The sequence below is a fragment of the Meriones unguiculatus genome, chromosome 11 (genome assembly GCF_030254825.1).
Source record: "Meriones unguiculatus strain TT.TT164.6M chromosome 11, Bangor_MerUng_6.1, whole genome shotgun sequence".
Lineage (NCBI taxonomy): Eukaryota > Metazoa > Chordata > Mammalia > Rodentia > Muridae > Meriones > Meriones unguiculatus.
The window spans coordinates 10,144,959-10,170,114 of record NC_083359.1 but is presented as its reverse complement, the minus strand read 5'-3'; the positions used below and the strand labels follow the sequence as shown (position 1 = coordinate 10,170,114).

General features: G+C 51.3%; 1 protein-coding gene across 1 annotated transcript; it reads left to right on the top strand.

Moving 5' to 3' along the window:
• The first annotated feature begins 9,757 nt into the window (after positions 1-9,757).
• Positions 9,758-18,447, top strand: Aldh3a1 (aldehyde dehydrogenase 3 family member A1). Its single transcript, XM_021626344.2, has 11 exons — positions 9,758-9,952; positions 13,228-13,394; positions 14,063-14,294; positions 14,746-14,831; positions 15,101-15,309; positions 15,905-16,022; positions 16,287-16,428; positions 17,093-17,259; positions 17,685-17,784; positions 18,013-18,143; positions 18,243-18,447. The coding sequence occupies exons 2-11, from the start codon at positions 13,233-13,235 to the stop codon at positions 18,255-18,257; spliced, it is 1,362 nt and encodes a 453-aa protein (XP_021482019.1). The 5' UTR covers positions 9,758-9,952; positions 13,228-13,232; the 3' UTR covers positions 18,258-18,447.
• Positions 18,448-25,156: the final 6,709 nt, after the last annotated feature.

Sequence of the window (25,156 nt, the reverse complement as noted above, 5' to 3'; positions counted from 1 at the left end):
CAGGGCTTTGCCTAAGGGACTTCAAAGTCTCAGTTTATCAAGTACCAAAAGGACAAAGAATTAGAACAGGGACATTAGGGGAGCCTCAAAAATGTCCTTTTCCTTGACCCCAAGTCCAGTTCACTCTCAAAGCCTCTTTACTGCAACCAGAGCAACAGCCTGACCCCAGTTCCACATGAGACCCTGAGGCTCCCATGAACGCGCTGTCATTGTGTCTGAGCATGCCCAGGCCTTCATTATCCTCTGCCCTCCCCCACCTCTGAGTCTGCCATGTCACCCAAAGGACTTTTCAAGTCTCTTAGTGCCGTGGGTCACCAAGGGCAGCCATGACCAAGCAAGCTTGCAGTGCCTTTGAGCAATCCCACAGTATGTTGGGAGGGAGCTGAGGCCTTCTCTGTATCCGCTCTACTCTAGCTTGTCTTAGCTGACCATGCCAGACTGGTGAAACAGGATGTTAGGATCTGCTCCCTTCTGGCTACCATGGGATGGCCTACATCAGGCAGAATACTGGGTGCCCCAAAGACCCCCTGTTAGTATTTAGGCAGCCCGATTCTGGGTTGGCTAGCAACCTATGATGTCATCATGTGTTGCCTGGTAGGTAGCCACACCTGGCAGGCGTGGTTAAGTTTCTCCTTAAAAAGAGATCAACCCACCACTTTGTCGTTCTCTTGCCCTCTTACCCTCTCCCCTTTCTCTGTCGGGGAGCTCCCTCCCTTCCCCCTATCATGTCTCCCTGTCTCCTTCTCTTTCTCTCTTCATCTCCATCCAATAAACCTCTTTCATATAAAATCTGCTCTGAGTATCATCATTTCATTGGTCTTAGCACCCCCCCCCCCAGACCTGAAATCCTGGCATCTCTGTCTCATTCTTGACCCTTGACTGTGGTTCCTAGAGTCTGGGGAGCTGCTTCCAGCTACTGTCCTGTTTTAAAATTTTCTCCCAGAGTTCATTGTTCTTCTAAGTCAGCTTCAGCCTATAGCTGGGGTGTCAATGTTCTGTGTGTGTGTGTGTGTGTGTGTGTGTATGTTCATCTGTAGTGTTGCTGAGAGGAAAATATATTATGTGGGAAGGATTGCCAAGGGTCCCAAAGATCTACAGACTTATTTTTAAATCAGTCTACACTTTAGGTAGTTGAGTCCTAGACTACTAAGCCGGTCTCTAACTTCTCTAAATTCTGACCATGCCCTGTGTCCTGTCTTTACACCTCTCTAGGCCATGGTTTCTCAAATATTCCCCTGAAGGATTCCAGCAGAACCACACATACTTCCTTTAATGTGAATGCAGCAGTGTCCCCTCCGTGCTGGGCGGTATGGCATGGGAGGCACCCCGGAGTGACATGATCCTCCCTTCACAGGACAGACGCAGGGGGACCTGGTGAGACATAGATGGGCCTTGTGTTTTCAGCCAATCCCACGGGCCTATATGTGCTGTGGACAACATGTGCACGGGACCAGTGCCACAAAGCACTGATATATATATATATTTCCCTCCTATATATACACACAAATGTTAAAATTTCCTGTAAATTTCCCTCCTACATATGCACAGAAATGTTAAATATTTGAAGTGTATTGGGAAAACAATTAAAATAACTCTTCATTCTGAGACATAGCGAAACTGTATTAAGTAGAAAGATTGAAGTTAGAGATCTTTTATATATTGGAACAGGAAGGGGAAAAAAAAAGCAAAAAGGACTGATGTAGTTTCAATACCAAAAGAGAGGAGAAAGGGACCCATAAGGATCAAAACAAAAACTAATGACCCAGAAAGTGAGTCTATGTTCACGCTGATAGGTAGAGCAGCAGCCGCCTTGTGCATGAAGCCTGAGCTCTTGACGTCAAACACTTTCCATGGGAAGGGCAAAAGGATGAAGGCAACGTACATGCTGAGGCATGAGAAATGAGACATGAGTACAGACCCACGAGGTAGAAAAAGGACGTTAGGGGAAATACCGCCAGCACTCTTGTGACCGGTGTGGAGACTTGGAGACAAGTTTGGCAGAGCCTCTTAAAGGAGTTCTTTGAGGCGGAATCCCCTACTTGTGTGACCAGTTACGGCCTTCCCGTGCCAGGCCTCCATAGGTATGCTGCTCATATCTCATTGGTGTTTGTGAAGACTGAATAAGTCAAAACCTGCAGGGTGTTTAGGACAGTCCCTGTCGTACAGCAAAGGTACAGTAAGGGGAGGAGGTGTTATTACATGCCGGGAGTACAGCGAACTGTAAGAAAGAAATCCACTGGCTTCATATGGAAGATTAAATTCTGGATGGATTCAAAGTAGACCTTGGAGCATCCAAAATCTTTCACGAAAATTAAAGGGCCAATCTGGGGGCAAGGAGGACCCTCCTAACCCCAAACAGGGACAAAAACAACCCCCAAAAAACAAACTGTGCTTATCTATATAAAAATTTACCAAAGAAGACACACCACGGAGCCCCTCACACATGAGCGAGTGAGTGAAGGCTGGGATGCTCCTGACAGCTGCAAACTGACAGCAGGTATGAGAAAGCATTACCCAGACCATCCCACGGATCGACACACCCCGTCATCCTATTGTCAAAGCCAAGACTCGCAGGGTCAGGCTTGATGGGAGGGCATCCGGCAACGCCCTAGAGAATTAAAAATGAAAACAACTCCCAGGAAACTCTTACATAAGAATACAGTCTCCGCTAAGTCCAAGGCCTTTTGTAGAATCTTTGCCTTTGTAAACTGGTCTTTCATAAGTTGGAGACACAATATTAACATCCAGAGAAGCGATGCAGCCACACTGTCTGGCATCCTTGGTGGAATGGCTGTCCCCACACTCTGGAGTGGGAAGTATAGAAAAAGGTGTATGGGAGGACTTCATTGTTTCCAGCTTGTATCAGCTCAGCTGTTGTGTAAGTCAGGCTTCTGCTACTCTGACGGTAGCAGGGAACAAATCAACTTGTAAAGAGGAAACGTTTACTTTGGCTCTGAGGTTTCAGTCTCCAGTCAGCTGACGCTTTGAGCCAGTGGCAGCACAGCATGCGGAAAGAAAGGATGGAGGGACGGGTTCGTAATTGTTTGCATACAGGTGGTCCCACTAGCCTGCCTTTTAGGGGCCTAGCAACCTCTGACATCATCACCTGCCACTGCCACCAGATGTGCACCAGATGTGTGCAGGATAAAAAGGACCAGCCAGGCTCTCTTACTCCTCCCCTCCCCCTTTTTTCCCTGTCACAAGCACTCTCCCCTCCCCCTTTTCCCACAATAAACCTCCTTTATACCAAATATGTTGTGTGGTGGCATATTAATCATTATTATAACAGCAATAGCTCCTTCAAGGGCATGTTGGCGCCAGGGGAACTCTTTCCCAAGCCACACACTCTGTCCACAGAGGCATTCCCAGACTCCTTACAGCTGCTCCCAAGTCACATGTTTTCATGGTCTGTGCCTTCTATACGAACCTTTTGGAAAACAGGAGATTATTTCTAAGATGCTGAGCCAAGCAAGTGTGAAAGCAAGACTGAGCCAAAACGTCTCACTGTGTGTGTGTGTGTGTGTGTGTGTGTGTGTGTGTGTGTGTGAGAGAGAGAGAGAGAGAGAGAGAGAGAGAGAGAGAGATCTCATCCCTGTAGTTCTCAGGAAGAAATCAGCTTTACACCTCTTTCTGCTGCGAACAGATCGCCTTACAGGTGATGAGAAGATGCTCATGCTAGTTATGATCTGAAGAAAGCCTTCCTAAACCTGGAGAGACCACTAATGCCAACTCAAGTGTGCGGTGGCCTGACTTTCTGGCACAGCAGCTGTGACCTCTACGCGGGCAGGAGGCCCTGCAGCTGGGCCTGTGTCGGGCTGTGACTCAGGTAGGCTCTGCCCAGGCCGGGCAAGCATTCCTGCTGCTAGGTGGCAGGTGCCTAACTCACAGTGACTTGCATTTTGCTGCACCCTGCCCAGAAGGCTAGCTTAACCCAGGAAGACCTGACCCGGCCCTCTCCAGCCCTCCACTGTGGTTTTCGCCCCGTTGGGTGAGCTGACCTTTCGGGAGCCACAGCTTGCTGCTAGTGGGAACACACACACACGCACACACACACACACACACACACACACACACACACACACACACACACACGGTGAGGGGGCTTACTTGTTGACTGGGACCCCAGCTGCTGACTGTAGGAGCTGGAGAGGGCATAGAAGGGTTAAGCCAGACTGGAAGTGATATGGGCCTTGTCTCCCACCCTCATCGTCTTCACTCCAGTCCCAACGGTCAGGCTCTTAGATCAGCAAGTGCCACTACTGGTGCCTCCCCTGGAAGCCTTCATGGGACTGACTCCCAGCTGGCGGAAAGGTGGCTCGGAGGGTCTTGGGGTGGAGGAAGACCACAGAGGACAGCGTCCTTCTCAACCGCACACATCATGGATACACATACGCGAGCGCCACAACTTCGCTGCTGTTCACGGTGACAGGGAACCCTGAGTGAGATCGGGCTGTCAGGCTCCACTGTACAGTCGCTCTGCCTGTGGCCTCTGGAAAGATGGTGCTGCGTGCGGCCCTCACTTAAGGACAGCAGTGATGCCCAAGTGCAGAGTAGCCCCACGAATCATACACTGGTTTGGAACAAGGAGGCAGCTGGGCAGGCCTTAGTTCCATTCCCTAGCACTGCAAAAGAAAAAATAAGTAAATAAAAACGTAAAATAGAAAAAAAAATAGAGCTATGAGGATAGAGCTCACACACTATGGTGCTTTAAGAATGCCCCTCCCCCCCCACCATAGGCCCGTACGTTTGAAAGCTTACATATCAGGGAGTGGCGCTGCTTCGAAAGAACTAGGAGGTGTGGCCTTGTTGAAGTAGGTGTGGCCTTGTTGAAGTAGGTGTGGCCTTGTTGGAGAAAGTGTGCCACCTGGTGGGTAGGCTTTGAGGTTCTAAAGGCCCAAGCCAGGCCACGTCTCCTCCTGCCGCCTGCGGATCCAGACTAGAACCCAGCAACTTCTCCAGCACCGTGTCTGCCTGTGTGCCATCCTGCTCCCCACCATGGTGAAATGGACTAAACCCCTGAATCTGTAAGCCAGCCCCAGTTAAATGCTTTCTTTTCGTAAGAGTGGCTGTGGTCATGGTGTCACCTCGCAGCAATAGAACACTAAGACACATACCACACAGTTCCCTTGTTTATAATATATAATTATTTTTTTTCAGTTTTTAAAATAATATCACAATATACCCATCCCCCTCCTCACGTTTTGAGAAAGTGACTCTGTGTTGGATAGTTTTCTGTCAACCTGACACAATCTAGAGCCGTTTTAAAAGAGGGGGCCTCAACTAAGAAAATGCCTCCATGAGATCGGGCTGCAGGCATGCCTATAGGGCTATAGGGCCCAGCCCATTGTGGGTGGTGCCATTCCTGGGCAGATGGTACCAGATTCTATAAGAGAGCAGGCTAAGCAAGCCTTGAGGAGCAAGCTTGTTAGCAGCACCCCTCCATGGCCTCTGCCTCAGCTCCTGCCTCCCGGTTCCTGCCCTGCTGGAGTTCCTGCCCTCGCTGCCTCTGATGTGAACTGCTTCATGGAACTGTGAGCAAAATGATTTGGTCATGGTGTTTCATCACAGCAAGAGCGTCCCTAACTGAGACAGATGCTATTTCTCTACAGCACCAGCTGCCCTGGAGTTTTCTATGAAGACAGAGCCAGCCTTGAACTTGGGTGATCCTCCTGCTTCTGCCTCCCGAGTGCTGGTGTTGCCCCAGGATATACCATGGGCAGTTGGCAGCTGCCCCTTTTGTGGGCCTCTCTGCTCCTCCAGGGTCCGTCAACCACTCCTCTCTTCCCTGTCTCTGTGAATTTGCTTTTCCTGAGCATTTCCCGTAAGGGAACCACCAGGCATGCTGATTCGTGCACCCGCTCCTTTCACCTGGCGCTGTATTACAAGGTTCATTCGTGCTGGGGCCCGTGTCTAGCCTTCATTCCCTTTTGCGGCTGCAGGTCCCCATTGCGGGGGTGTGGCACACAGTTTGTCCACCCGTTGATAGGTGGGCGTTTGGGTGGCTCCCACTTTGGGCTTCAGGAATAACAGTGCCGTGAGCTCCCCTGTGCAGGCTGTCTGTAGACACGTGTTCTCATTTCTCTTGTGTGCATACTCTGTAGTGGGATGGGTGGGCCACGTGATAACCACGTATGCTGTCCTCAGAGGAGAGCCACACTGTTTCCCCAAAGCGGCTTTGCACTCCCCGGGACAGTGCAAGGGGCTCCCGTCTGTTCACATTCTTTTTCCCTCTGACAAGGATGCCTGCTGAGTTCTGGGTACCAGAGCCTCTCACCCTGTTTTCCTGTGGGGGCACAGACAGGGTATCTGTGACAGTGACTTCACTCATCGCTGTGGCGAAGCTCATAGGAAATCTGAGGGAGAAGGGATGAACTTTGACTCACAGTTGTAGAGGGATTTTGCCGCATTCTTGAGGGGAAGGTGTGGGGCAGGAATGACATTGTCTGTGGTCTGGAAGAAGGGAGCTGGAGAGGACCCAGAGGTGAGGACAGCCTTCAAAGATTCATCCTCGGTGGCTTTCCTCTGCCACACAGGCGGATGGAAAGGTTTTGGTCCTAAAGCTTCTGCCATCTCCCCAAACAGTGTGACGGAGACCAAATACTCAAGCACAGAAGCTTGTGCGGGGTGGAGAGAATTTCTCACTCAAACCGTAACACCAGGTCCAGAATGGGAGCTATTGCATGCCACCAATCTTGAAAACCCTGACCTTCGAGGCTAGGGGAAGGGCCGTGCCCGTGGCTGCCTACTCAGCCATGCTTGGTGCGGGGTGCTGCCCACACTGCAGCGGCTTGACCGGGCCAGCAGCTCCTGATGTCCTTGTGGTCCTCCCTCAAACAAGCTCTAGCTCAGTTCCCACTCTCCTGGGTACCTGCCGGGCCTGCGCTTGCCCACTGTATGTGGTGGTTCGTACATACTTGCCGCCTTTCTCAGCCCACCAGAGCTGCTTCCCAGTCTAATGTGAAGCTTCAGGTGTCTGAGGGGGTGCCTGAGGATCTTGCCACAGGTCTTGCTTATTCTGATCCCCGGGGATTTCTCTAACTCACGGCTGATGCTCCTATCTGCAGGTAGACCTCCATGTACAGAAAGCTAAAAAAACCAACCTAAGCTGACAATATCCTAAGTCAGGTCTGGGCGTGTAACCCAGGCGTTGATGTTTGCCGTGGGAGGTGGCCAGGGTCAAGCCTTCAGGAAGTCAGAGATCCCATTTTCTCTCAGAGAGTGACAAAAGGACGCCAATTAATGTCGAGTGGGAGGAGACATAATCAGGCCTTCCCCGACTCCACGCTAGTCTGTCTAGTGTGATTGGTGGAGCTGTCAAGGGAAGTGAGAATGATCGGGAAGAGCAGGCGGGTGGCCAGAAGCCAGAGCAGGACAGCCCAAACTGCTGCCAGGTGTTGAGGGAGACAGGATGATCAGGGCTTGCAAACGCTGGACAGCAGGCATCTGCAAGAGTTTCTGCTACAACCCAAGCTATTCCAGAACTGAAACATAATGTTATGTTTCATAACATAAATGAAACATAATGTCTTTCTGTAATGCAAGATACCAGGCAAGTGGTCTGTGGTTGAGCCACACACGTCAGCCCTAAGACAAAAGCGTTAATCAAAAAGAAGATTCTGTTCTTCATCAATTTAAATGGCTCTGAGGCTTCCTGACCCACACCACACAGTAGCAAGGAGCCACTGCCACTGCTCACGACAGAAGCGAGACCAATCAAGATGTGTCTGTCTGTCTATCTGCTTGCTGCTCCCCAGCCCACAGCCCCGCCCAGTCTACAGGGCTCTGAGCCTTAGAGTGTGGTCCCTCTCTTCACTCCCAGCAGGCCACAGACACATTGCACTGTCTCAGTGACAATTCTCAGCAGGCGCAACATTCTGCTCTCTGCATCTTGCCTTGGCCTGCTCTTCCAAACCCACTGCTGCCCCTTGTCTGAATGCCCCTCCTCTACCCAGGGCTGTCCCTCAGCTCAGCATGCTATGCACTCTCCCATCACGAGTTTCCACATTATTTTGCACTGTTTTCTTTATTTCACCATTTTAACAATGTCTACTAAGCAGCCACTTTGTGGGTTTCTACCAGTTCGTGGATCCGTGGATCCAGTTCTGTTTGGTGAAGGGGGACGGGGATCAGAGAGGGAGACAGGTGGTCGCCAGCATAAGACTACACAGTGTCAATTAAGGACAAGGGTATGTTTTCAGCAGGCAATTTTGCCTCTGTCTGGACCTCCAAGACACACTTAAACAGACCTAGCTGGTGCAAGAGCCTAGCCACTGCTCCCGGGGCCACCACAAATAAAACAGCATAAAATTAGGTCAAAAAGAGGCAATCATGTAGTAACCATGATATGCGTGGAGCAGCTGCTGGCCTCACACGGCATACTGTTGGGAGATGGTTTTGTGCACTGTGTATTCAGATGCCGATTTCTGCACCCAGACATCTGGCTGCAGCCTGGACTTTGGCATTGTCATTATTATTGAAGCATCTTCTGTCTCAATGTTGTGTAAAAATTGTTCTCCATCACCTCTCATTGGTTAATAAAGAGCTGAACAGCCTATATCAGCAGGAGAGTTAAGGAGGGACTTACAATCCCAGGGAGAGGGTCCCAAGCAGTGACGACAGAGAGAGAGGGAGAGGGAGAGGGAGAGGGAGAAGAAGAAGGAGAGGGAAAGGGAGGAAACGGAGAGGAAAAGGTCGCTGTGAGACAATAGGAAAGTCCTTACTTTTAATTTTACTTTTCCCTTTTCTTTTCCTGTTATGATCAAAGGGATACACTTTATAGCCATGATAACGAGAGCTGCAAATACAAAAGCCAGTAAGTCATTAGTTGGCATTAGGCATTAGGTACTATAATATATGTGCCCTGCTGCCATGGCTGCCGTGGCATGAGGCCACCAGACAATAGAAATTTTCAACTTAATAATCTTATTAAGTTGAAAATTCAACTGAATAATCTTATTACCCATAACTGTAGACACAGCGTGCCAGAGGGCATAGATGCTGTAGGGGAAAAGACTGAAGAGGACAAAGCGATGCTATGTGACACGGCCTTGGAGCAGAGCAGATTAAGGGGAAGGCAGGAGCATGGCCTTTGTGGCTCACAGCCATGGCGGGGACCTGTGCAGCTCTTCGAGAACAGCAGGGTAGGTAAGAAGGCAAAGGGGCCTGGTAGAAAGAGACCTAGAAGCCCTGGTTACAGTGCAGGTGTGGGGTGTGCCAACTGCGGCAACCATGCCAACCAACACACCACAGTGTGGCGCAGAGCAGGCACTCAGAGAACGCTGGCTAAAACACAGAGGAAGGGACTCCCAGCTCTGTCCTCCCGGGTGTGCCCACAGAGAGGACATTCCAGCAGTTCTGGTGGGCCCTGGCCATGTCCTCCACTAATCTTTGAGGCAACAGATCCACACACTATAGGGGACCCCTGTAGAAACCTCCAGCCAGCAGGCTGTGAGTTTGTGCTTCAGTGGGACCCTGGTCCGTGGGCATATGTGCATTTCTGCCATGACTTTTCTGGGTGCTGTGCAGCTGGAGCTTACCCGCTACAGACCTTACATAACAGGGGACTCGTGGAATAGCAGCTGGCGAAAGCACTTGGAGGTAAATGGACGAGGTTCGTGCCAGGCTGGATTACTCAGTTCGCCTCCACGCCCAGGGCAAACAGAGGCTTCTTCTGAGGGCTGGCTAAGAGCCCACACAAACTTTCACAGGCCCATCTTGCATTTCAGAACAGAACAAAACAGACAGCCCGAGACGTAATCTTCAAAACCTGCGTGAAGCAGAGGTCCGGATTATGCTGCGCCCACATTTGAATATTGTTTTATCCTCATCACGCGAACTTCCTGGGCAAGGACTCCAGGGTCCAAGTGGGCGGGAAGGAGGGTCCTTAAATGTGGCCTCTTTTGGCTCTTGCTCATTCCAGGAGTCCTGACTGTTGGAGGAGGCTGTGAAGAAGGTAACCTTCCTTCCCCATCCTCCTCACTTTGTCTCTAGGTGGGAGTATATAAGCAGAGTCTGCTTGGAGCAAGGGCCTTGAGACTCTGAGACTTTCGTCTGCTCTGAGGGCAACTGGTCCAGACCCTGATGGTCCAACATTTCCTGATTGGGTGTGCTGACCGTCCAGCACCGGACCTCTGGGGCTCTGTCATCTGCAACACTGGGCCAAGAAAGTCCCAGGGACCCACAAAGCACAGGAACAGAGGTGGCTTCTGGGTGAGAGATCTTGGTGTGCACAGTGAAGCTTCTCTGCTCCTAGAAAGGTGGCAGGGCTGAGTGCACCTTGGAGAGAGATGCGTGTGGGGTCAAAGCCTGACCTCAGTGCCTGCCACCTGAGGGCAGAGATGGCATGTCCAGTGTTATCAGTCTTACCTTCCTCATCTGTGGAATGAACGCACCACTGGCTTTTCTCTGTGAGTGTTTACATGGCGCATTTAAAACTCAATCGCTCTCTCCCTCTCTGTCTCTGCTCTTTCTCCCCTTTCCTTGTGTGCACGTGTGTACAGGTGTGTGTGCCATGACTTGTTCGGGTCAGTAGACAGCCTCGGTTGTCAGCTCCCACCTTCTACCTTGCTCAAGGCAGGCTCTGCTCTTCCTTGTTGAGTGCTATTCGGATACACAAGACAGCTGGCCAGGGATTCTCCTGCTTCTGCCTCCCTTCCCAGCAGTTGTGAGAGCTCAGAAATGTGCCACCACATCTGGCTTCATATGGGTTCAGGTCCTCCTGCTTTCAGAGCCAGTGCTTCACCCACCGAGCTGTCTCAACCAGCTCTACGGAGGCTTTATGAGAACCGAGGGGAGTGTGAAGGACCTCTGAGGGTGGGACACGCCTGCAAGGACGTTATAGCCCCGAGGTGGGCTGGTCCTGAGAGAGGAAACCCAGCTCACGTCCCACTCAGGTGCCGGTACAACATCGAATGTGTTCCCCCTGTCTATCAGTGACTCTGGGAACTGCACAGTGGTCAACCGGTCCAGGGACTTGACTATTTTTGTTGTTGTTGTTTTGTTTTAGGTTTTTGGTGTTCTGAGACAGGGTTTCTCTGTGTAGCCTTGGCTGCCCTAGACTCACTTTGCAGACCAGGCCGGCCTCAAACTCAAAGAGGTCCACCTGCTTCCTGTCTTCCTGAGTGCTGGGAGTACAGGTGTGCACCGCCGTGTCCGGCGGGACCTAGCGTCTTAAAGACCAGCTAGTTTGGGGAGGTGACGTTGAGGGGGAAGCTCAACTCAGCTTCATTCACATGAAGTTCTTCCCCTTTGGGCCCCCTACCTTTTGTTGGTAGTGGCTGGACCGCAGGGGTAGGAAGAGGACCGCAGTCTTGCTTCAGGGTTGCATGGCTGAAGCCTCGGCCAGCCGGAAGCACCTGGCCCATAGGCCGGAAGGACCGGAATTGCCCAGTCTCTTGGTGGATCATGAGGAATGGGGCCTGGCATGTACAGGTTTGAAGCCTGGATGCCAACAGGGTTCCTCTCCCAGGGCAGGAAGTCTAGAGGCTCAACCTCCAAGGGTGAGGGAGGTGGTGGAAGGAATCTGAATCCCAAACCAGGCGGGTTCATGCACCCGTTAAATGGCTAACCTCATTAAATACCATATTTATGTAAGATTGTATGGGGTTGGGCTTGGGGGCACTTGCATTTGTGTACAATGGAAATAGCTTCTTCCACACCCCAGTGTTAAATGGCACATAGTGCTGGCTCAAATCTCTCCGGAAGGAGTGTGAGAGATTGGCACCATGGCCCTCTGGGCAGCAGAAAAGATGGCTTCCTGGGAAGAGGGGGGAGGCGCTGTTAAACGTGCCCTCTTTTGTTCAATTTTGCAGCATTACCGTGCAGTCTCCACCCACAGATGCAACAGATATTCAGGAAAACAAGCTCATTACAAAATGTCAAACACCATAAAAAATGAAAAGCAAGGTCACTGCAGCTGGGATATAGTCTGGTGGTAGGAGTGCAGGTCCTGGGAGAGGGAGAAGAGAGAGAGAGGGAGGGGGAGGAAAGGAAGGAAAGAGGGAGAGAGATAGCCAATTATTTTTCCTCTCTCAGCTGCTCCCCTCCCCTCACACTGAGGCAACCCCCACTTTTCTTTCCCTCACGCACACACACTACAGCTGTTGTTTGGGAAGCCTGTTTCTTTCTTCCTCAGGACACGTGTGGCAGGCAGAGCCTTTGTGATTGTGCTTGATGGTTTTCTGTCTTATTTCTAAAAAACCCATCACACAGATGCCATAGGGCTGTCACACTCTGGGCTTGTTCCCCATGCATGTCCCCTTCAAACAGTGAGCTCCTCCTGGCTCGTGGGTGCTCAGGATGCCGCCGTTACCAGAAACTCCCAAGCAGAGCTTCCGTGTTATAAATACTTACTTTAACATTTTTTTAATCATATTTTTTTCAGTGCAAAGATTTATTATTTTTAATTATGCGTGTGGTTGTGTATGTATGTGTGGCTGCATGTGGGTGCCTTCAGAGGCATTAGATGCCCCCCCCGTCCCCCTGGAGCTAGAGTTACAGGCGAGGGGCTGGGAATCAAATGCGAGCCTTTTGGGTGAGCAGAGTCTTAACTGCTGAGCCATTTCCGCAGCCCCAACAAATACTTTCAAGAGGACTTTGCTGGATATGTTCAAATTGCCTGCCTGCCTCTGAAGAGGCACTACAATTTGCCAGCTTCGTTTATTGTACTGGAAGCAGGAATCGCAGCAGTTTTGGGAAGGAACCTGGGAGTCTGTGAGACCTTTGTTGTCAGTGTCTTGTGTCTCACTGGCACGGACACATTTCTCTAAAAGCTAAGCCTGGCTCAGCTCGGCCAGGCAACCAGCACATCCGAGCACAGTGGCGTAGCCAGGAAGGGTGTGTGGGGGATTTGGGTGCTATTCTTCCTTTTATTGGGTTGGGAATGGAATCTGTATGCACTCTACCCAATCCTGAAAGATGGCTGCCGGAGTGTTTACCAGGAAGGAGTGTTGCCAAGAAGGGCGCCCCCTTCCACATCACGGCAGGTCCTGCTGAGGATGTGTGTCGGTCACTGCAGTATAATGTCATCTGCTCTGAGATGTCTAAAGACATCGGAAAAGCCAGCCATCTGAGCCAGAAAAAGGGACCTTCCGGTGGGAATGCATTTTCCAGTCTCTAGGAGAGGTCTTTATTCCAAATAAAATTAACATAGCGGTTAGTTACGGGGTGAGCCCGCGCCAGGATGCTGGTGCCAAAGTTCCTCTGCTGCAAAGTGCTCTCTATCCCCAGGCACAATGAGCAAGATCAGTGACGTCGTGAACCGGGCCCGTGAGGCCTTTAACACAGGCAAGACTCGCCCACTGCAGTTCCGAGTCCAGCAGCTGGAGGCGCTGCGGCGCATGATAACCGAGCACCAGTCTGACATCACGGCTGCGCTGGCCGCTGATCTGCACAAGGTGCCCGGGGGCGGGGTGGAGGTGGAGACGCTACATGAAGGAGCAGGGATACAGGATACAACAGCAGCCACAGGGAGCGTTGCGCCGTGAGCCTAAGGCATCATCAGTTGCCAGCCACCCAATTCACCAAGGACTGCTCTGCAGTTGGGGTGGGGGGTGGGAGGGTGATGTGAGGATAGGAAAGGATTAGCAAAGCTTTCAGGGCCGCCCTCACCTCACCACCATTGTACACGGTCTCCTTCCCTCCCACCTGTCACTTTGTCCCGCCTGCCTTGCCTGGTTGGTCCACCAAGGACCAGAAAGGCCGCACTCCAGAGGGATCTGGCTCCACGTGGCTTCCTCTTTCCCCCTTGTCCCCTGGTGTTGCTCCATCTGTTACTCTGAGCAAAATCAGGAGCCTCCAAATCCACAAGCCTTTCCCTTTGCTGTGGGGACTGCCTCCACCCTCCCTGTGGCGCCCACCGTAAGGCAAGAACGAGAAAACGCGCTCTTTTGACTTCCCAAAGTTCAAGAAAGAGATGCATATGTACCGTCTTCAGCTCTGTGTCCCTTCTGTGCCTTCTCTGTACCCCACCACCCTGCTACGGACCCCGTGTTAAACAGCCAACCCGCTAAGGCAAGCAGAGCCTCGGCTCTGGGTCTCGAGTTCACAGGGAGCCTCTTCCTAGAATGAATGGACCGCGTACTACGAGGAGGTGGGCCATGTGCTGGAGGAGATTGACACCACAATTAAGAAGCTCCCCGAGTGGGCTGAGGATGAGCCGGTGGAGAAGACCCGCCAGATCCAGCACGATGAGGCCTACATCCACTCGGAGCCCCTAGGTGTGGTCCTCATCATAGGTGCTTGGAACTACCCCTTCAACCTCACCATCCAGCCCATGGTGGGTGCCATTGCTGCAGGTATGAGAGCTCCTTTACAGGAGGCTGTGATGACCCAACCAACCATCTAACCAGGCCTCCGGGCTGGCCTATGGGGGGAGGAGGGGAGGACTCTCCACGAATAGGTGACGGAAGTAGCCAGAGCTGCTCTCTTGCCCAGCCTGGGCGTCTCTCTGTGAGTCCTTTCTTCTCCCCCAGCCCCCCAGCACTGCTGAGGGGCAGGTGGTGCCTCTCGGAAAGCGTGTCACAGTGTGTGTCCCTGTGTGTGCTCCGGCATTGTGTTCCTATGTGTGTACCTGTGCGTCTCAGCATGTGCTTGCATGTGCTCACAGCATGCACCCATGTCTGGCCTCCCCCCACCGCCGGCCAAAGGTACAGATAATGTAATAGAATCTCCAGGCTGGGTCACTGGGTGGGAGGAGCCTTTGAGGAGGTCTCCTGAGGATGATGACGTTGACTTTGCCTTCTGCAGGAAATGCAATAGTTCTCAAGCCTTCTGAAGTGAGTGAGAACACGGCGGACCTGCTAGCCACACTTATCCCTCAGTACCTGGACAAGGTGAGGTCCCCGTGAGAGCTCCGGGATGATTGTATTGGTCAGGGCTTTAATGCGTGGGAGCCTGGATTGTTAGGCCAGGTGGGAGATGTCCAGCTCCTACCAACAGGGTCAGTGGAGCCCTAACCTAAGAGAATGACTTACCTGCTAGGGTACCCAGGTAAATACAGAGCTGAGGGGCCGAGGGGCGGCCAGTCTGCCGTTGCCCACCCTATGTGGGGAGTGGGGAGAGGCTGGATCTTGGCTGAGCCCCCCCGTCTCTTTGCTGGAAGGATCTGTACTCCGTGATCAAAGGGGGTGTCCCAGAGACCACAGAGGTGCTGGCCGAGAGGTTCGATCACATCATGTACACCGGGAGCGCAGCTGTCGGGAAGATTGTTATGGCTGCTGCCGCCAAGCACCTGACCCCTGTCACCCTGGAGCTTGGAGGAAAGAACCCTTGCTACGTGGACAAGAACTGTGATCTAGATGTGGCCTGCCGGTAAGGGGGCTTGGGGTACTGCCTTTCCCCCATGATGGTGCCACCTCTGTGCCAAATCATCATGATGGTCCCTACCCTCAGGGAGCCTGTAGTTTGTGGCTCCCTTGAGGGGGATGCCATCAGTAGAGGTCTTCTTAGAGGGGGCCTCCAGAGAGAGTTCTGACTCACTGGGCGTCACTGGGGTGGTGCTCCACGTAGAAGCTCCGGGAAAAGCAAAGGTGGGCCGCTCAGGGCCTGGAGACCTTTCCCAAGCCATCTGGACCAGCCAGGCCTCTGGCCATCTCTGTCCTCCGCCTCTATGGTGGGTGCAAGTAGAGATGTCACTCCAGAGACCAGGCAAGGCTCTGAGAACCAAAGTCACAGAGCACTTATCCCAGGTCCTCGGAATTTCCTCACGGACACTGTGTTTATGACATTAAACACACTGGCTGCAGGAACCCCTGTGGGGTGAGGGGGGGTTGGGCGGCTCAATGACCCACAGTGGCAGGAGGCAGCCCATGGGCTGTCCTCCATCACTCAGCCTTCAGTGCCTTGCTCCTGAGCATGTGGACGTTCCCAAGGGGACACCCATGATTCACGGACTGCATTTTCACAGGCGTATTGCCTGGGGGAAATTTATGAACAGTGGCCAGACCTGTGTGGCCCCAGACTACATCCTCTGTGACCCCTCCATTCAGAACCAAATCGTGGAGAAGCTGAAAAAGTCACTGAAAGTGAGTATGGCCCGAGGGTGGGAGTAAGAACTGTAAGTCATGAGGGGTGTATTTTGCCTCAACCAACTTCTAGGATGTTGAGAAACAGTAGGTGCTTCTCATAAAAGAGATAAGCACACGCACTGCAGAGAATTGGGAAGAGACAGAGCGTAATGAAGGGAAAAGCTCTACTCCGCTGCCCTCCGCTGCCCACCGCTGCCCAGCAGCTTGGAAGTCGTGGGGATGGCAGGGCCAGGTCTTCCTTGAGGCTCCATCTCTTCTCAGGATTTCTATGGGGAAAATGCTAAGCAGTCCCGTGATTATGGGAGAATCATCAATGACCGTCACTTCCAGCGGGTCGTAGACCTGATTGAGGGCCGGAAAGTAGCCCATGGAGGCACCTGGGACGCAGCATCACGATACATAGGTGTGTGTTCTGCCCGTCTGCCTGGGCTGCCCGGGTCTACAGCAAGTTTACAGGAAGTGAGCACAGAGAGCCGACGAGCAGGCTTTCCCAGGGAGGCCTGCAGAAAGCTCTGGGGCTCTCAGAAGGCAGATGCAGAGCATGGATCTTAAGGAATCCATCCATACAGCCCCAGAAACCTCTCTCCCACGAGTCAGAGACAAGGGCTTCACCTCCACCTTCAATCTGTGAAAGGGGCAGGGATTGGAGCAGGCAGAGGCCACCAGAGTTCAAGGCAGGGGCAGGCTGGGAGGAGCTCCCAGTGGCTTAGCTGGGGCAATGGCAGCTGTAGCTCTCCAGTCACCAAGGAGACAGGAGAATTATGGGATGGACACATGGGAGGATCAGCAGATGTAATAGCTGTCCCTTCACTGTTTAGAACTTGTTCCCCTGTTCAGGTTAATCTGCAGATATCCCCGGGGTTTGCCATGGTGGAGTCCAGGGAGTTGGGAGGAGGTGGGTATGAGAGAGTGCTTCGGGTCTTGCCTCTGCCCCACATAAGCTTGGCAGCTCTGGTTGCAAAAGAATACAGATCCAGGAGCCAGATGTGGGCACTGGCATGCGTGTATGCATGCGCGTCGGGGGCTGGGGTGGCTTGGCACAGACTCCAGCTCACTTCCTGCCTCAGCTCCCACCATCCTGGTGGACGTGGACCCCCAGTCCCGGGTGATGCAGGAGGAGATCTTTGGGCCGGTGATGCCCATCGTGTGTGTCCGGAGCTTGGAGGAGGCCATTAAGTTTATCAACCAGCGCGAGAAGCCCCTGGCGCTCTACGTGTTCTCCAACAATGACAAGGTGGGCCTAGGGCGCCCCCTCCCAGCTGCCTGGCCTCTCAGGCACAGTGCCCACATGCAAGGGGGCCCAGGGACCCACAGGCCTGGGTTCAAGTTTGCAGCTTCCTCATCCATTAGATGTGTGACCTTGCGCAAACCACCTAACCGGCCTGAGCCTCTTCGGCCTTATGTCTAAGATCAGGACAGTCCCATCTTCCTAGAGCTGTGGATGAGGTGGCCATCGCCACGGGATTGTGGAACCTCGGCCATCTCCCCACACAGTCCTGAGGGCCGTGAGCTATTTGCATGGGGCGGGGGATATGGCAGGCGCTAAGGATGGCAGAGTTGGTGGCTGGGGCTCAGCCTCCACTAGTCCCTGCTCTCGTGTGTTCAGAAAGGGTGGGGAGAACGCAGGACTGCAAGGCAACTGCCTGGGTCTTTACACAGGTGATCAAGAAAATGATCGCAGAGACATCGAGTGGTGGAGTGACGGCCAATGATGTCATCGTCCACATCACTGTGTCCACTTTGCCTTTTGGGGGCGTGGGTAAGCCTGGTGCTCAGATCCTAGTACCAGTCACCTGGTGCTCTGGCCTTTCCCAGGGGTCCCAAGCTTGGGGTCATGCAGCCATTTAGCAGCACGGCTGGGATGAGGTTTTTTTCTGGGTACTCTTGTGCCTGACATAGGCGTCCTAAGGGACGCTCTAAGGTTTGGCTGTCCCAGAAGGCTCGGGACGTTTGTGGGTGTGAGACTGGTTGGGATCTCTTCATTTAGGGAACAGTGGCATGGGGGCCTACCATGGCAAGAAAAGCTTTGAGACCTTCTCTCACCGCCGTTCTTGCCTGCTGAGGTCTCTGCAGAATGAAGACGCTCACAAGGCCAGGTACCCCCCGAGCCCAGACAAGGTGAGGAGCAAAGAAGGCCCTGGGGCATTGAAGGGCGTGGATTGCACAGGACAAGGGCACAGGGGCCTCGGGTCTCATGTCCCCTCCCTGTCCTCACAGATGCCCCTGCACTGAGGGCACTGCTCCACCTGCCTCACTGTTGCTGGCTGCCCAGTCGTCGGAGAACTGCAATTGGAGCCTCACCCTGGCTTCTCACCCACCTGCTGCCCCGTGCATGTGCTCAATTCCTAGATGGCTCTCACCTCACCCCTCCAAATCCTGCTGCTTGCTGGGCACAGAGATCAATAAAACCTTCTGAAGGAAAGGCTTCATGCATGCTGTACTTCTTTCGGTACCCTGATCCCAAGTCCTTCAAGGTTTGGTCACCCTGACAAGCCCACACAGCTCCCTCCTCCCACGGTAGCTCATGGCCTGTGAGATAGCAGGCCACAGTTGGGGATGCCATTTATTTTCCCTGTGTTGCGTTTGGGATGTCAGCTCCATTCCCGGTGTCTCAATGAAAAGAAATGGAGGAGGCTGAGCCTTCATGACCAAGTGGCTCAGGAACCAGGTGGTGGCCTACTCTTCTCAAATCAGATATGATATCTAGGGAAGGGGGCCTCTCTTGTGTGACAGCACAGTGGTCAGTACCAAAACCCCCACTGTTACGGAGCCAGGCTTGTCCCACCCACTGCCTTGTCCTCCAGTCACTAAGAGTTTTGCAAGAGGAAGTTCACTATGAGGTGGCTGAGCTCAGAGGCAGAGTCCGAACACTCAAATGCACCTCTCCGAGGAGGGATTAAGGCACGAGAGATGATTGCAGGTCTGTGCATGTGTGATCAAGTCTCATGCCTCCTCCTGTGATGCACGCTCAGTGCGTGGTCAAGCTAGCATGACCCAAGGTGGAGGTTTAGGACCTGGTGTTAAAGATCACTCATCAGGCAACGCAGGCACCTGTTATCATTGTAACCCACAATGCGCAGGGGTCACCTACAGCAGCACACTCAACCAGGCCTGGCCACCCGTCCCAGCACACTAATGAAAGACAAGTAGTGAGGAGTGGCAGAGGAAGAAGACTTGATTAGCATGGCCATGTTAGGACGAATGCACAGTGATTTAGTACAGTGGCTTTCAGGCTGTGGTCCGCAAGACCAACAATGTCTGTCCTGACAGAAAGGTCGAGAAGCCTGCAGTTGTTCAGTCCAGAGACTGCAAGTCTCAGAGTCCCAACCTTGTGCAGGAGTCCCATCGACTCCTAGGATGGGGACGATCTTCCAGCCATGGTCTGAGGCACTGGAACTTTGACGTGGCATGTCAACAACACGCATTCACCCACGACTTCAATCCACTCTACACACGAGCACTCAAGGCTTTCTCTGCTTCCACAGCCTTTTGAAGAGCATTTACATGGGACACAAGTACCTTCATGGCTGTTGCCGGCTTTGAGAGATTTGACCACATACAAAAATGTCTTTCTTAGCTCTAACGAAAGATGAAGTTAAAGCATTTTCACACAGAAAAAGGATGGACTTACCATATACAATATTTCACAAGGCCACACGATCACAGAAAGATGCATTCTAGCCAACAGTATATGTACACATGTAAACAAATGTACATGAGGTTAACAGCATAACACAGACAAAAGAGAAGAAGAAAGGCTAAATACTAGGGAAGGAGAAAGATTGAATGCGGGTGATGGATACGCGTTATGAAAGAGAATATAAAGCTGATTTGTTTCTAGTTCAAATTTTGTTATTGGTTTGTTTGTTTGTTTTGGTGGTAGACAAGTGCATAAAATACACTCAATACTGAAAGTGTAAAACTTACTGTGAAGTACCACAGCGACACTAGCTTTCATGGTGCTGAAAAGCACGATGTATGCTACAGGAGGGGGAAAGTAACCATCAAGCCTACCCAGCCCTGAACCCTGGGGGCGACAGCCACACCCAGCCTGGCAACACATGCCCACCGGTGCTAAAGTGGCCCGATGTCATGGGGAAAATGCCTCTTTCTGAAGGACACCTGTTAGATCAGACTCAGGTCACCCACATGACCTCATTTTACCTTACTGCTCTCTTCAGAAGATTCCAAGACAAGGAACATTCTGAGTGGCTGGCAGGCAAGACACGGTTGTCTTCTTTGGTGGCACATATGTAGTCAGGCTGAGCGCTGATGGGTAAGTGCTGCGGAGTCTTCTCTCCTGAGACCTAGTTAGCCTTCATCAGAAAACAGGTGTTGGGTTACATCAGATGGCTATGAGAGGTGGATTTTCTTTTTCTTTTTTAAGGAAAGAATACCAGCCAAACTTGCACATTTACTGCTCAGCAGTGAGCGAATCCTGACAGGCAGTTACAGCAATGAGACAAGGCATGAATCTATCTGCAAAGCACACGTGTGCTTTGTTCCTTGAGCAGCTCTGGCTGAACAGAGCCTTGCAGTCTGTCATGTCATTAACATGGTTAGAGCTCTAGCTGTATGACCTTAACTGACACACTGAGTTAGAAAATAATGCCACCGCAAGTCCTTCCTCTGGTTTCTCTTCTGTGCTTTGTAAATGTGTGCATCCTTCTCAGGATCGTAGTGAACCTTACTCACAGTAAATTGCCTCTTCAGCATTGTTAAGTTATTATCCCGTTCACAGCAAATTCAGCAAGCTAAAAGAGTCACAGAGTGGTTGCTATAGAGATGCTCCAGTGTTCAAAGAAGGTTTGCAAAGGTATCTTCTAAGTATATAACATCAGCCCCAATATGAGATCAAATTCTCCAGGCAAAAAACTCTCCAAATTTTGTCCCCAAGTCAGCTCCTCTTGAGACGCTTCCCAGAGGTAACCCACACTTGAGGTGGACTCTCTTTTTGTCTTCATATGCTCTCAGCAGATGGCTTCATGCCACATGCACTACGGGCATGAAGCCATCTATCCATGAGGAAATAATGGAGGCTCAGCAAAGAATTGCCACTTCTCACTGTGCCAGCACAGAGCATCTGCCTGCTGTTGGCCCCTCAGCCCCTGTGCATAATGAGCTCTTGACAGAGGTAGATACACTTGACTTTGGGAAAAGGGGTGTGGGTGCCCCAAAGGTGTCATCTATGTGTTCTGGAGGGATGCATGAGAGCATACAGGTGGCAATCAAAATTGCTTTCTCTCCTCCTCCTCTTCCTATTTACTGTTTTAATGTTATTTTAAAAAAAAGTTTTAGCATACAAAATGTGTGCATTCACTATGGCATTTCCATACTTATATTTTTGTTCATATTCATAATTCTCTCTATCCCTCTCTCCTGTGTCCTTCCCCCTGGGTGCCTTCCTTCTGCTGAATAGCCCTAGCGCTTTCATGCAAGAGAACAGGATATAGCGCAGTCTAGTTTCCACACATGAGAGAAAACACACTATATTTTTCTCCCTCCCCTGTTATTCTACCCCTTTCGATCTATTCCTCCCCGTGCAGAGCCTCTCTTCTGTTTTCTCAGCCTACGGGTTTTTGTTTGTTTGGTGTAGTGGCAGTTCTGGTTATGTTATGATTTTGTTGTAATCCCAAATGTGGGATGCAGGAATGCTTTTAGTTTATCCACAGCTGATAACAGCCTCATGAGAGGGAGCATGGTCTTTGCCAGCTAGAAACTGCCTCCTGTGGGGGGTGTGGGTTTTTGCCACAAATACATCCTTGTGTGGACTCTGAGAAGGTATAAATAGAAGTCCAGGGAGAGAGAGAGAGAGAGAAAGAGAGAGAGAGAGAGAGAGAGAGAGAGAGAGAGAGAGAGAGAGAATAGACAGAGATAGACAGAAAAAAAGAGAGAATCACTTCAAGACGCTCCTCGAGAGAAACGCTTCAAGGCTGCTGCCCCTGCTCCTGCTGGTCTTTGTTGATGCTTTTGCTATTGCTGGATTGTTAGATTGCTGGATTGCTGGGGTGCTGTTTGCTGGACTGTTGGGATCCTTGTGATGAAGAGCAGAATTGCCCCAAGGAACTACATCTAAAGAGATCTACATTCCGTATTCCTACTAACCTTCTTTCTCTCCTACCTACGGTTGAGGGGTTGAAAGGGAGGTAGAGACTTAAGGAACCCCAAATAAAGTATGTTTAAAAATCCAAAGGCAGCAGTTTGTTTGGTTTTTGTTTTATTTTAATCTAAATTCTGGGGCCAGTGAGATGGCTCAGCAGAGAAAGGCATGTGCCTCAAAAGCTGATGGCCTGAGTTTTATCTCCAGCTCCCACGTGATTGGGGGGAGGACCCAACTCCCGAAAGATGTCCTTTGGCCTGCACTCGTCTGCCCATACAGGTGTGCTGAACCTTACGCTCTGGCTCTCAATAAACGTAAAATTAAGACAGTTAAAACAAATCTAGAATCTGCATGTGAGAGTTTTCTCTATATCTGTCAACTTGATGATCTCCAGTTTATCCACTTTCCTGCAAACGACATAACTTCTTTCCTCTTCATGGCTGAATAGAATTCCGCTGAGTCTATGTAAGCCCATTAATCTGTTGATGGGCAGCTAAGCTGGTTCCTTATCTTGGCTATTATGAACATGATTGTGCTGGCATCTCTGCGATATGCTGACTTAGATTTCTTGTTACATGCCCAGAAGTTTAAGAAATATGATTTGTTGTGTTAATAAAACCCCAAATAAAACCCCATTTTTAGAGTAGATCTGAATGCAAAACAACTGAAGAACAAAACACACACCCTGGTCTAGGCCCAACATCTTAATTCAATCTATTGTTTCCATTACGTGGGCTAAGTACTGATCTAAAAAGACATTGCACAATTATGAGTCAGGGCTTCCAGTTACCGTCATTATCCAGCACACCATCGGCCAAGACTTTTCGAAACTCACATGTTACTAGGGAGAGTGAGCTGCACCTCTGGGTTGTCCAAAGCAGTCTACACAGCATGCAGCTCATTGGCTGGGAGCCGCAGCCTCAGCAAATCACCCACAGTCCCAGCGTTTGCTGCCTTTAGTGCCTAGGTGCTCAGGCTAAATGTCCTCTGGCTTTGTTTTGTCTTTGTGCCGTTGTGTGAAAGGCACAGCTCATTAGAAAAGCCAGAATTTTTTAACATGCAGGTGTTTTTCTTCAAGGGGAGGGAACGAGGGACACCTGTTTACCTGAAAGGCTGGCAAGGACGTGGTCTAACAACCTTGTTTGCTATTCTGAGGAGCCAGCCTTCAGCTGAATCCCCCAAATCCCGAGCATTGTTCAGGCCCTAAGCCTCTCAGTGAATAGAACCCATCCTTACGATGGTTCTATTGTACCTTGCATTATCAATTAATAGAACCCATCGTTATGCCTATTACAAATCCTTCCTCCTTAGGCCCTTGACTGCTCGTTGTTTCTCTGTGAGTAAGAAGCCATTCTTACGGTAAAGGTCACAGGCACTTCTCTAAGGCTTTGCACAGGAGTTTCTATGAAGCCATGCCTAGACCTTTGTTGTGATCCCTGTCATGTGGAAACCTTTCCGCAAACCTTTACTGTGTTTAAGGGTGTAAAGATAATAAACCGCGTAGTCAGACTCCAGAAGGTTTGAGCCAGCATTGGCTCAAGTTGAAGAGACCCCACCCCAACCCCAAACTCATGGCCACTCCCAAGCTACTGTCCATGACACAATGCTTGACTCTGTAGGTGACTTCTGTCTTAGCCACGCTTGTTGTCTTCTTACAGAATGATAGGTTATCTCCACCAACAAAATGGGCCAATTCAACCCAAATTAGTGTGTAAGGGCCAGGAAAGTCACCATGGGGGAGGGAGACAGAAAAGTGGGGGGGCGGGGGACAGAGGAAATTCAGAGAGAGAGAGAGAGAAAGAGAGAGAGAGAGAGAGAGAGCCCACGCGAGAGAAGAGGGTTTGGTGGAGGGAACCAAAATATCTGGACTATATAGGGATGACCTTCTTGGGGAGGGGAATCCCAGACCCTGGGCTGGAAAGTGCAGGGCAGAGGGCGGGGTGTGCTAGCCAAGCCCTATAATAGGTAGGGACTGATTGGTGCTGGGAGAACCTGAGCCTCAGGTCCACTTTGGTTAAATGGGCACCTCAGCCACTTGTCCCTGGGTCTGAATCCCAACACAGGACCGAAAGGAAGAGTTCATTCACGGTTCGCTCATATATATTGGGGAGAATATTCCAGGCACCAAAGATCGTGGTGAAGGAAGTGGGCTTTTAAGGGAGTCGCTGTCCATGAGTGCTCAGAAGGGACTCCTAGCTTTTGCTACTGGAGAAAGTTCACCTCAAAATCCTGGTGGTTAAGTTGGCAAGCAGGCTCCGCTGTCACCTGAGCGAGCAGGGGGAGGAGGAAGGAGGGGTGTGCACCCAGATCAGTGTCACTCACGCTCAGCTGGCCAGAGCAGGGCTCCTGGAGCTGACAGGATGCTGGAAGCATGGGGGAAGCAACAGCCATTTGTGAGCAACGAATATGTCTATCGTATGGACAGAGAAGGACAAGCGCAAATTAACAGATAAGAAAAACCCAAGACAGCATGCTGTGAAGGGAATGAAACCCACAGCAGCCAAGGAGAACACATGTGTAAGAAAAGTTGATTATGCAGGGGTCGGGGAAATCAGCACAATTGGTATAGTGTTTGCCTAAGCATGAAGCCTGAGTTTGATCCCCTCACTGTGGCACATGCTTCTAATCCTAGCCCTAGAGAGATGAAAGCAGGAAGAGCAGATGTTCAGGGTCATCCTCAGCCTGGGGAGAGTTAAGGTACAGCCTGGGATAGAGACCCTGTCTCCCAAGTGAGAAAGTAAAGACAGATGGCCCAGATTTCACGAGGGGTTGCCATGATAGAGCGTGGCAGTGGCAGGGAGGGGCTGGAGCTGGGTCCTGTTTGTTCTGGAACGGTATCAGTCAGGCCATCACCTGAAGTAAACCAGTCTGAATTTTCAACAGAAAGGGGCTTTGGGGCCCTGCAGAAGCAACAGGAGAGCTGCAGGGAGCTTGCACAGGCTTCCAAGAAGGGTCCCTGGGACAGGTTGCAGGGTCTCCCCAGGATCTGTGGTATTCAAGGGCTCGTGGTCTTGGTCTCATCCCAAGGATC